Source organism: Gambusia affinis, linkage group LG06 (assembly GCF_019740435.1).
Source record: "Gambusia affinis linkage group LG06, SWU_Gaff_1.0, whole genome shotgun sequence".
NCBI classification, from domain to species: Eukaryota; Metazoa; Chordata; class Actinopteri; order Cyprinodontiformes; family Poeciliidae; genus Gambusia; species Gambusia affinis.
The window spans coordinates 29447088-29460195 of NC_057873.1; the positions used below are offsets into that span (position 1 = coordinate 29447088).

General features: G+C 38.5%; 1 protein-coding gene across 3 annotated transcripts; it reads right to left on the bottom strand.

Moving 5' to 3' along the window:
- Positions 1 to 3768: 3768 nt before the first annotated feature.
- Positions 3769 to 11541, bottom strand: LOC122832543 (Na(+)/H(+) exchange regulatory cofactor NHE-RF3-like). Of its 3 annotated transcripts, none has more exons than XM_044119392.1 (11): positions 11514 to 11541; positions 10174 to 10201; positions 9121 to 9182; positions 8834 to 9045; positions 7497 to 7568; positions 6930 to 7062; positions 6406 to 6542; positions 6114 to 6321; positions 5392 to 5588; positions 5203 to 5322; positions 3769 to 4576 (listed from the first exon to the last, which is right to left on the bottom strand). In XM_044119392.1, exons 1-11 carry the CDS (start codon positions 11527 to 11529, stop codon positions 4544 to 4546), a joined length of 1218 nt encoding a protein of 405 aa, XP_043975327.1. In that variant the 5' UTR covers positions 11530 to 11541; the 3' UTR covers positions 3769 to 4543. The 3 variants fall into 3 exon arrangements, with proteins under 3 accessions (XP_043975327.1, XP_043975326.1, XP_043975328.1); XM_044119391.1 differs by having other exon boundaries at positions 6406 to 6545; XM_044119393.1 differs by having other exon boundaries at positions 4487 to 4576; positions 5203 to 5318; positions 6406 to 6545.
- Between the last annotated feature and the right edge of the window lie 1567 nt (positions 11542 to 13108).

Sequence of the window (13108 nt, forward strand, 5' to 3'; positions counted from 1 at the left end):
TGGGGTTTTCTTGGAATGCCTGGTGCGTAGCTGGCCCAGGATCTTCTACTCTTGGGTCCAAAGATGTTGAAGGCAGTGGAGAAGTTGAAAAACAATAGCATCATCCACCCCAGTTCCAGGCTGATAGGCAAACTGAAGTGGGTCCAGCGACGTGCTCACCAGGTGGTACGGCTGCACAAGGCCCAGTCATTCGAGGGTCTTCGTCAGGTGGGATTTTAGAGCCACTGGCCTGCAGCTGTTGAAGTCCTTAATGGGGAGTGTTTGGGACAGGTATGACTAGAGGTTTCCAGAGCTGTGGTTCCCTCTCAGGTGACACCCACGTCACTTCCAAAGTCCACTTGGAACATTGGGTCAGTCAGCAAGGTGCAGATCCTTCTCAGGTCAGGAGCCATGTGCCAGATCTCCAAACCCAGGTGAAAAAAGTAAAAATCACAAAACAATCTCCAAAAACTTGGATGGTCCTATGGTGCATATTATTGTTGGATATACAGTTCTAGTACTTAAATCAAGAAATAAAGGATGGTCTCTATTCCATCTGAAGAATGGAATAAAAAATGATAAATGTTGCTTTTATTTAGTTGATTTTACCTTTAAAAAGGTCAAAGCGTGGTTAGTTGCACAAATGTACAAGTATGCAAACCAGACATCCCATTTTATTCTATAATTTAACGAGGATGATGGATAGAAGCCGTCTATCATAGGGACCGTCAGCCCATAATTACGGATTTGGAATGAATCGTTTTTACAAGGTAAGAAGATCAAGGCTATTAAGGCTTCATAAGTACATATGATCAAAAAGATATTAAATATAGCGCATTATGGAGAAGGTACCGTATGCGTCTAGCCATTAGTAACCATGGAGGAAATGCTCCACCAACATGTAGCCTAATATCTATAAAAAACAGATTAGCATCAAATAGTTTTTTGTTCGCTTGCAAGTCTGTTTATGACAGTGATACAAATCATGTGATGTGAATTTATGATGCTCATACAGGAAGGTGAGTCAGCAATTTGATCAACACCTCACGAGGAAGGAGGTACTGGTTTGTTTCTAAGCTAGCTATTTCAAAACTTTAGTAAATACCACTGTCTACGATCCTCAGCTAGATGTGTTCACAGACAAACTAGCTCGACTTGAACAAGTAGGAGCCATGGCTACACTGGCGAAGGACAAACAACTTCAGTTGCTTTGTTCTTTGTTCCAGTTCTTCACATCCGTCATGACGCCTTGAGTGATTAAATGTTGTAGTTGCAAAGGGTCAATATCAATAGACCTTTTTCACGACAACCGGAAGTTGTGTCTACTTGTGCTGGGACACTTTCTGTTTTTCTGAGTTCATCAAAGTAAAAGGAAAAACGTCTCTCTTTGTAACATCCTTACTTAATTTGCCAGCATTTTCCTTCGCTGATGCGGAGGAAATTGCAGCAGCAAATTCACACAGCAATATACAGTGCTGCTTGAAAGTTTGTGAATCACCCGAACATGATTCTAATAATTTTCTAAAGAACAATTATAACCATGTGAAATGAACATCCAAATCTCAAATTGTAAAGCAGTCTTTCCAAATAAAGGAAACAAAGAAAAAAATATACATGTTTTCATTATTTATTCAACGAAAGTATTTTATCTGTCAAAAAACAGCAAATCTGCCAAGTGCAAAAGTATGTGAACTCTTTCAGTTAGTACCTTGTGGCACCTCCTTTTGCAGCCATTACTTCAACTAGACGTCTTCTGTAACCACAAACGAATGTCTCACTTCTGCTTTTTGGGATTTTTGTCCACTCCTCCTTGCAGAACTCTGCCAGGTGAGTGAGGTCGGCGGGACATCTGGCATGTACTGCCCGTTTCAGATCTTGCCACAGCATTTCTATAGGATTGAGATCCGGACTTTGACTGGACCAATCCAGAGTGCGAATCTTCTTTCTCTTAAGACATTCTTTGGTACTTTTGCTGGAATGCTTTGGGTCGTTGTCTTGTTGCATAATCCATTTCTGTCCCAGCTTCAACTCTCTGACTGATGGCAGGAGATTTTGGTCAAGAATTTGTTGATAGTCCTGGGAATTAATGCTATGGAGTCGTCCAGGTCCAGAGGCAGAAAAGCAGGCCCAGACTTTCACATTTCCACCACCATGCTTCCACCAAACCTCTGCATTTAAAGAGGTTCTTCTCTTTAGTGTTTACTTTTCTCCAAACATGGCGCCTGTGATTGTGGCCAAATAATTAAATTTTGGACTCATCCGTCCAGGGAATGGACTTCCAGAAAGCCTCTGGTTTGTCCAAGTGCTCTTTGGCAAAGTTTAAGTGGGCGGCTTTGTCCTTTCTTGAGAGCAGAGGCTTCCTTCTAGCAACCCTCCCATGAATACCATGTCCACGGATATTTCGCCTGATTGTAGACGCATGCACATTTATCCCAGATGCTGACAGAGTCTGCAACTCTCTGGAGGTGATGCGTGGATTGGCCTTTACCTGTATTATTATTTTTCTGGTGCTTCTTTGTGTGAGTTTTGATGGCCGTCCACTTCTGGGCAGAGTTGCGGTGATCCCTAGTGCCCTGCATTTGTAAATGATTTCTCTCACAGTGGATAGATGAAGCTGGAATCTTTTGGAGATGGTCTCATAGCTTTCCCCAGACTGATGGGCGGTCACCACCTTCTTCCTGATGTCCTCAGATGTCTCTTTTCCTCTCAGCATTGTTGATCTGGTCTTTATGCCTTGACACAACAGTAGTTTGGTTGGTTTTCTCCCCCTTTTAACCAGTGCACCTCAAAACTTTTTCCAAAGACGTCTCATTTGATTGGTCTGCTTAATTGATTACTTGAGCACTCACATGTGTTTCACCTGAGTCTTTTACCTGATTGTTTTTACCAATGCTGCTGTGGTTCATTTACTTTTGCAGATGCTCTGATTCCATGTTTCATTTAGTCTGCTTGCAATTCACACATTTCCCTCAAAACGAGCAAGTAGAATCGATGAACATAAACCTGATATCTCGTTTACAAAAACTGGTTATGAGAAAATAAGAAAATCATGGTTAAAAAAAAGAAAAATCTAAACTACTCAACTAATTCACAAACTTTCAAGCAGCACTGTACGTGAGAATGAATGTATACAAGTTCTTCCATGAAGAATGGCCACAGCTATAAAGGTAAGAAAAGACCTAGCCTAGCGAGCTAACGGCTAGCTACAAAATATGAAGTACATAAACATTGTAATGAAGCCTAAATTAGTGTGTTAAATTATTTGGAATATTTAAGACAGACATGGTGTAAACTTTTAAATTATAGTTTGACATTCTGAAATTTGTTTGCCATTACAACTTGTGAAAAACAGCATGGCTGATGTTATGAGATGCTAGCTGACACGTGATGTTCAAACTGTCCTTTACTTCTTTACTTTTGGAAATGTGGGGAGCTTTTCTCGCCCTGCGACAGACTGGCGGCCTGTCCAGGGTGACCCCGCCTCTCGCCCGGAACGTAGCTGGAGATAGACACCAGCGACCCTCCTGACCCCATTAGGGACAAGGGTGAACAGAAAATGGACGGATGGATGGGGAACATTTCTCAGGAATGAACCCAGCTGGTGGTGGTTAGTGCTTTTCCTTTCCAACCTGTATGAAAACTTTTAGTGGATTACATCTCCTATTTTTCCTAATTTTTGCTATGTGAAGTATTTTCTTTTTTTACAATATTTAGACTTTAAATAAGAGATTATAAAACCATTGCAATCACAGTTTTGATATTTGTTGTTTTAATCAGATATACCTTATGTACAATTTGCAGTTCATTAAATAATGCATCTAAAAACTGTTTAGAAAGTTATATTTACAGAAACATTTTCATCTGGGAAATACTGGCAATAAATATGACTTTTTAACAACGTTCTTTATTACGTTCTTGAAACCAGAAGTTTATAGACACCAAACAGAAAGACACATGGTCCTTTTTTCTCAGTTTGTAGTTAAATCCAACCAAACTCCTCTTGTTTTGGTTTGGCTAATTTTGCAAATAGAAACATATTTCTATTTGCCACATGCCACAATAATAAGAAAAACTTCTGGTTTCCCCAAGTTCATATACACACACATGCACCATTACAGTTTTAATGTCAATTTTATCTAGTGTTTAAAAGAAACCCTTCTGGGTTTTTGTATTGTTAAAATCATTGAAAACAAAGAAAAAAACCCAACACATTTTAACATTTTAAAGAGATTATCTAATTCCAGCACTGTAGGAACCAACCTAGATATTTGTTCAGATGTTTAAAAGGTCGTTGATCTGTTCATTCAAATGCAGTATATAATGAGAATTGACATCGGCCTTGATTATTTTTCTGCATAATATATTTTCCTACTGAATATGATATTGGAAAACAATGTAGACATATGCTACTAAACAAGACGACTGTACTGCAATGATTCTTTTAACACCTTTTCCTGAACAGGCGAATTCCAAACATTACATTTACATCCTGACACATTGACTTCTGCTGACCCGTCCAGGTTCCTCCTCCAACTGCTGATCGCCTTTGGTCACGTCTTTCTCATCACAGAAAAACATCCTTTGTTCTCTCTGATAGCTGGAAAAGCAACAGATAATTCCGGCATACTGTTTTTCAAAGAATTAATATGAATAGCACAATAGTGCCAATGATGCCAGTGATCAACAAGAAAGGAGCAAAGTATGAAACAGAATTGCTCAAAATAAATATGAGTCCTGAGCATAATTTTATCAGTATCAAAAAAATACTAATAAAATTAACTGGAAAAAATAAATAAAAACTGCACTTTGAAATAATTTGGGCTAATTTTAAACAAAGTTATAATTGCTGCTTGTAAAAATGGTTAACTGTCATATCAGCCATACTATATTGGATCGCTTTAAGCTATCACTGTTTTAAGTGATATCTGGCTCCTTTGAAAATCAAAAGATATCTAGTGCTTAATTATCTAAACTTGGACATGATTTAGCCAAAATTGAGACGTGTACAAAAAGCTGGTGGAATGGAATTGAGAACATTTGAGCAAACTTTCTTTTTATAGGTATAAAATCAGTCAGTGGTTGACATGTTATGTTGCAGAGGTATCTCTGTTTTACTAGGCTTACTTGATCAGTGAACTGTAGATGAGCTGCCACTGGAGCTCTGACAGGCCTCAGGCCCAAACGTCACTTCAGAAAGAAATATTTCAGCTACTGTTTACATACCTTTGGGATTCTGTTTCCAGATTGATTCAGGTGGACTGTATCCCGTTCATCCTGACTGCTCGTTGTGTTGTGGCCGTTGAGAGAATACTCTTCATGGAACAAGAGAGGAGGCACTCCTAACTGACAGAGAGGAGACATTCTAACTAAATATAGAAGTTGTTTAACAATATTTAACATTACTTTACCTACATCTCTGTAATATTTTCTTCCTTGTACAGACATAGATGTTAGTGTGACTTTGTCGCCACTGTTTCTTATCAGTCTGACAATTTCCTCGTGTTCCAAGGACTCAACAGGGTCACCATTTACAGCCAGCAGCAGTTCGCCGTCCTCCATACCTGCTTCCTCTGCTGCACTCCCCACATCCACTTCCCTCAGTACATGAGCTGGGATGTTTGGATGAAGAACAGCAGGTGTTTATTGGACGTACATTTGCTCTGTTGGTAAATTTATCAGGGTGAACTATTTGAGGTCACTGACATGAATAATGTGCAGTTTTTTTTGTTGTTCACCCAGTCATAACCACGACACAAAATTTTGCTACCTTGTATTGAACAGTTTCAGTAAGATCTGAAGTGATTACAGCAGTGTTAAAAAAAAAAAGTTAGCACCAAGCTTATGGACATAAGGCAATGATGTCAAAATCAGAAAGCACCTAGAATAATTGTAGGTGAATATAGAAATGTTACAAAGAAGGTTTCACTTTTGTAACTGGAGTTTAAAAGTGTTGTTATTTATTTGGTAGCTTTCTGTAGTGGTTGAGTCAAAACAGAATAACTGATGGAAAATGTGAGAAAAAAGTCCTGAGGTTATTTCATCAGCTTAATTTATGAGTTTCTATAAATGGGTGAGTTCATGTTAATCTCAGGGACAGATTGCAGGAGTGGATTGTTATTTCCTGTGTTACTCACCTATCTTTCGTGGGGGTTCCACTCTCTCTTGTCTTAGCAAAAAACCAAATCCATCGGGTCTTTTCAACAAATGTAAGTTCTTAGCATAGTAGGGAAGGTTGTTACTTTCTGCCAGTGTAGGAAGGATGGGAATCCTCCGCCTGAGATAACAGGACTCACTGTCACTGTCAATTACCAGCACTGTCACTGAGTTCCCACTCTTCTTTATCTGATAACCAAACACACAATCTTAGAAGACTTCTAGTCAACCAATGAGCCAGGTCAGATATTACTGAGGGCAGGATATACCTACAATTCTGTTCAGATTGGTGGTTGTGAGTCCTGACACAGAGACTCCATTGATCCAGATCAAAATGTCTCCAAAGTGGACACCAGCTTTCTCTGCTGGACCATCAGATACCGTGTTCACCATGTATCGACCCCTCTGACCTTCTGACACAACCACGCCGTTACCATGACGTTCAAAAGAAATTGTATGTTAAGTACGCTCTACTAATAACCTTAAGCAACAGAATTCCAGGAAAGTCAAGGCAAACCAATTAATATGATTTTTAATGGCAAGTTATGTTAATAAAAATCTTACTGTAGGAAAACGGTAAACTTTTTCTGTTTCTGAATACAGAACACAATCATAAGGAAAGCAGTATAATAAGCAAGAAACAATTAGATCAACTTAAGACAAAGGGACAATGGACAGACAAAAGAGAAGTGAAATAAATACTCTCGCACCATCTTAGAAGAACAGAGATCACAAAGTGTGCTTGTTGTTATCTGAGGATGCCAACAAACAATTATCAAAACGTGAGTGGAAGTTACCAGTAATTGGTATGATGGTCATCCCCAGTCCATGGTCTGGATGTCTGGTGATGTGACACAGTCTTGGGCGAGTCCACCTGTCTCCTTTGGTGGCTTTGGCCAGCTGTTGTAGGTCTAAGTCCATGACCACTGCCTGATGAGGCACAACAGGAGGATTCAGCAAAGTGGAGAATGAAGATTACACACATATAATTACTTAGTTTTTTCCAATTCCAAATATGCTTTTGCTAAATGAAGTTATTTCAACACTACTAAAGACTTAGTCAATCATCAGGTTTAAACATTGTCAGATCAGTACAATGAACAATGTACAACATCTGTCTTTCCCAGTAATTTTCAAGTTTTGAAGAAGCAAAGGTGATTTTCATCATGACATATAAATTCTGTTCATTCATACAACTGTATTACAAACGTGCAAAAAGGTTCAGGACTTTTGTATGTAAAAGAAAGAAAGGTTGTGTTAAAATTTTTTATTAATCGATTTTATTTTTCCAGCTCTAGTGGCCTTTATTTCTCAGTGATCCAATCCAACCAGGTCTTTAACAGTTTATCATTAGCATGCAATACCTGCTCATACTCTTCCCTCTGTAGCACCAGAAGAAACAAGTCTAAGCCACATGACTGGATCTTACGGACAACCTGAGAAAGATGACGGAAAATACATCAATTATGTATTTATATCTTACATACAGCCTCTACACACAGACAACAGAATGGGGAACATGACAGGACGGCTACTCAGAGGTCATGACCTGCTGGCTGATGCAAATAATCGGCTAGTTTGGCCTAGAGGAGCCGTGCTGCTCCAAAAACACTAGAGCAAAAATAACAATGATTAATTCCTAATTCACATATTGCAATGTGTCATCAAGACATGACAACATGTCTTGACATGTATTTTGCTATTAATTACAAAAATCTAATTATCAGTCTGAGAAATTATCTTCCACTTCATGTTTTTGCATTTAAAAAATGGGTTAATCGCTGTGTTAGCACTGTAACTTGTTCCTGTCAGAAGACAAGGCCTAAGAGAAATGTAGCCTGGAGTCATAACTTGAATAAAATTAATCTACACAGTATTTACAGGCAGCTATATGAAAAATAAACACAATAAACCAGACAACCTAACAAATACAAACACAAAAAATGAAAACAACAGCAAACATCTACTTACAGAGAACATATCGGATATGGAGTTCTGGCTTGCATAATGACTCAACATGTTATTGATTCAAGTTCTGAGAGCCCTGAGATCTTTTCAGACAGATCTCTTCATCTTTGTCGGATTATCTGTCTATCTGTCCCATCGTTTGATAGAGATCTGACAGGAAGGGGACTGAAGGTCGAAGAAGGAAAGGGGTGTATGTAGCATCCCTGTTGCTTATCGTTCTTGGATAACATTGAGACTTGTCTCTCTTTCTCTGCCAACTCACATCCATCTCCTGAGACTCAAAAATATTGGGACATTGCCATTTGTGTCAACACTAAGAATAAGTCCACAGAGAGCCAGAGAATGGATGATAGACAGGACTCAAGAACACATACAAATCAGGGCCTGTGTTCTCAAAGAATCCTAGAGGCTTTGTTTCAGGAAAAGTCTTAGAATTTCTGGAATTCTAAGATTTTCTTAGAATGTTGCTTCAGTGAGAGAAAATGTATTCACAAAGTCATATCATGACAAAACGTTAAAAGTAGTGAGGACTTTTAGTGAGCCTAAGAATGTCTTTAGCAGGAAAGATTGTGTTTCCTGCTAAAAAAGTTCTGAAAAGACCTCTATACCATTTATCTTCCAGCATCATACTCTCCAAACTTCTACGGATCGTGTCTGTATATTATATAATATGTTGGTTATATATTCCCCCATCATCTGCGGGGAACTTGTGAGCTGGTTTCTGGACACTCGCCTTGAGAAAGTCCATGTTGCCCACATATGTCTCGTTGACCTCCAGCAGTCGCTCTCCGCCTCTGAGCCCACTGCGCTCTGCAGGACTCCAAGGTTCCACTTCTCTAATTACGATGCCATGGTTGTTCTGTTCCATGTGTAAGTGAAAGCCAAAGCTCTGACCCTCCACACGCTTCAGCTGACAGAGGCGGGGTACCATGCGCAGGTCAGGCTCTGGACATACAGTTGAGTAAGTAACATTGCTCTGGCACTAAAATGTGACTAAAGAACAAAAAACACAACACTCACCTAAATCATCAGAAATCATCAGAGCTGGATTATCAATCCCCTCCTTTGGGTTGAAGGTAAAACTAAAATAAAAAATATATATGACATGATAAAATTGGGCCAGATGACCACATAAGACACTAGGTGTCACAAAAAGTATTTTTGAAAATATTTTCAAATACTGGTAGAATTTATTGATGTCAAATAATACATAGGCTCAACAACCTCTTACAAAAGGCTGACTTTATTCTGTGGACTGGGGATGATGATGCAAAGAGGTATTTTACATAAAATGAAGAAAATTATGGAGCGAACCCTGAGCATTCTGTTTATGAGACCATCATAGAAAAACAGAAGGTCTTCAGACAGAAGCTTCTTCAAGTGTACTGTAACACAGACTGCTTCAGGAGGACCTTCCTGCCTACTGCCATCACCATCTTTTATCCCTTTATAAATGAAATGATTCATTTCATTGATATTGAGGAAATTCTGTGCCATTCATGCCCTGAAGTCAGCAAGACTGGAGAACCTATTTAGTTAAAAAGGAAATAGAAGCGTCATAAAAATAAGATGGTACACAGTGATTTCTAAAAAGCACCAAGTGGCATCAAATAAAGAGAGAACCTTCTGGATGAAGGCAGAGGTAAGGCTTCAAGGATTTTGGCGTATTAAATTTTTACAAATCATGAATCATCCATCATGATTTTACCTGTCTTACAGGAACTTCTCCAATACTCCTATTCTACATCTGTAAGAGAAGTACGCTGCCAAATATAATGGAAGTGAGTTTCTCCTGTGAGAAACTCCTTCAGTAGTAGTTTCTGTAAAACCTAAACGACTGCAGAGCAAAATGAACTGAAGTCTCACAGCAATACCAGTACAACACAAACACAAACACAAACACAAACAGGTCTCTGAACACAATGTATAACAGAAAGGTTTTGAAAGAAACAACTCGAACGTCTTCATTTCTTGACAAAACAAATTACTGAAGCATTTATTCATAAAAATGTTTGAATTAACACCAAAGTTAAAGAGGTGCCGGATAATTCAAAGAATAAATTGTGGACTTACCGTGGGCAGTCCATCACATCCTGGTGTCCTGGTGGAACATGACAATGAGACTCTGGTAAACAAGGACCAGTTTTTGACTGAGCCAAAGCAGAACCAAACATAATGCAGCATGTTTAGGAATGGCATTAATAATAAGCTTTGATTTGTTTCTTATTTGTATTTACCACAGAAAGCATCATAAAACAAAAGTTAGCCACATTTCTGTTGACTGGTGTGTTACTGACCAAACATCTTTCATCATCCAATCCTTGTCAAACAATGACAGTGATATTACGGTCATTACATATGGGTGAAATGTACGATGTAAAAGTATGATGTACGAAATCTTCCAATACAATAACATTTGCTGGTGAAACTGAAAGTTTGACAGGGAGACGTTGCATCATAAAATCACACCTCAGGATATATTTGATACATACCTGGGAAGATGAAACCATAAACCTTAGACACAATTTTCATCATTTATTTTAAGAGTATCATTTATGAAATCAAAATCTCTGAAAATGTGGTCATATCTGTTCACTTGATGTAGTTTACATTTTTTTGTCCAAATATATCTGGAATTAATTTGATTTAATTTTTAATGGTTAAAAATTTTCCAATGTTGAGAGTAAGCTGGATAGTAATCAATCATAAATTGGGTCCATCACCATCCATATGTTTTGTTTTTCATTTTTCACTGATATTTTCATAAATAAATATACCCAAATATTTGATAGAAGTTTTGATTGGGATGTCGTAAATCTTAGTCAGATGAGTGCATAACAATTCACAAACAAGAGGCCTTTGAAAATATCTAAATAATTTTAAAGATGTAAGGACTCTTGTTTATGCTGCCCATGAAAATAGTGGCATCATTGGTTAATTGACTTATAATATTTTTTCCTAAATTATTAAGAGGGACAGAATTAGAAATTTTTTTAAAAATAGACAGCATTTAGCTACTGTATGGACAAACACAGACATATAAATAAATAAATAAATAAATAAGACAATCTTGTGATTGCAACAGGCCTTCGCAGTGCGTTTGCTGCTCAGGCCTAAATATAAAATTTTTGATTTAGATAATGCCACACCATAAAACTTTAACCACCAGTGCTGGTGTCAGATTAATAGTTTTTTAACAAAAAATCATGACAATGCAAAACACTTCAGAGATAGTGCTGCATCTGCTACTATTGCTGATCATTTTGTAGCTTTAGCTGGTACTAGACTCATATTTTTATAAACTTGCCAAAATGTCCTGATAGTATTAAAACTAATGTCTGCAGAAGAATGCATAAATAGCACAAAGGCAATGTAGATCAGTTGAAGGAAGAAAGACGGAAAAGCCAGCCTACCTTTAGTGGATGACATGGAGTTCTCCGTTTTCAGCGACTCATAAAGAGGAACTATGAAGGGACAAAGTTCACAACACACTCAGAGTCAACAGGTGAGATAGTAACTCCTTTCTTCACAAATCCTTATGTTAAATATTGACCAACACTTTGAAAATGATTGTGAACTCAGTCTGGGACCTTATGGTGGAAATCTGCAGGATTCTTTTTAAAATACATTTTTACAGTACAGAATCAAAGGTATCTAAGTACCGACTAACACCGGGGTGGGGAACCAGTTCTGCATTAAGAGCCAAATTAAGCTTATCTCTGTAAAGAGCCACACAGCAATTTCAAGATTAGCTTTATACCACGTTGCTGAAACAGCTTTTTTCTTAGTCCCTAAGGTTTTAGAGGGACACCTGAGAGTATTTATATTTTACCAGTGTTGGTTCGTACTCTGTTATAGCTACTCGAAGCAACTTTTTCACGTGTCAGTAAGAACAGAACAATGTTCTTAACTTAACTTGTTTAAGCGCAGCAAAATCTCCTTCTTAGACGTACAGAAAACATTGCCAGACGGTGGGATATGATAGTCTTTTGCACAAGGGTGGAAATCCTATTTCATTATTGTGGGGGGGCCATAAACAGAGAGACCCCAGTGGAGTGGTGGCAAAGTTAAATGTAATGCAAAATGTGGTTTAAAAAGTTTTTGTGTTCAAGCTGCAGGATCAAAAATGACTAGTAAGTAGTAAGAGTTAGAGAGCTAAATATAGTTGAAATGTTGGCTACCTTCGACAAACAAAAGAGGTACGTATATGAAAGCAATGTAGCCAGTTTAGCTAGTTTTGATTTAAAGCATAACGAGGCAGTTTATCCTGATTCAGCCAAACTAATAAGATAATGGTGACTGCTAATATTTGCATATTTTACACTGCAGTGTACTTTAAGCATTGCTTTGGTGCCACACAGGAACATCATCACTGGCCCCATTCAGCCCTCTTTAAAGTTTGGTATTTGAAAGACTAAAATTTAAATGGTAAATTTTTTTTCTTGCAATACTGACTCTGGTTTGGATTTAGTCCTTTCACATCAATATGTTTCGTTGTAACCCATTCCGTCGTGGCCCTGGTGTTTGTCCTGCTGGAGGCTGAAGCTCCGCCCCACTCTCCAGTCCTTTTCACTCCTGCAGGTTTTCTTCACACACTGCTCTGTATTTGGCTCCATTCGTCTTCTCACCAACTCTCACCGTCTTCCCATGTCTCTGTTGAAGAGAAGCACTCCCACAGCATGATGCTGCCACCACCGCATTCATCAGTGGGTATGGCGTGTTGAGAGTGATCAGTGATGTGCAGTGTCAGTTCTCCGTCACACGTAACGTTTTGCATTTTGACCAAAAAGTGCCATTTTGTTCTGGTCTGACCACAGTGTCCAACACGGCATCTGGTAAACTGTTAACCAGAACCAGAACCAAACATGGAGAAGCAGCATTCAGCTTCTATGCAACACAAATCTGGGACAAGTTTCAAAACAAAGCCGCCGTTTTGCAGAGTTCCTTTAAATCCAGGCTGAGAGCCTTCCTGCTTAGACGCCTTTTATCAGAACCAAGTGAAACATTA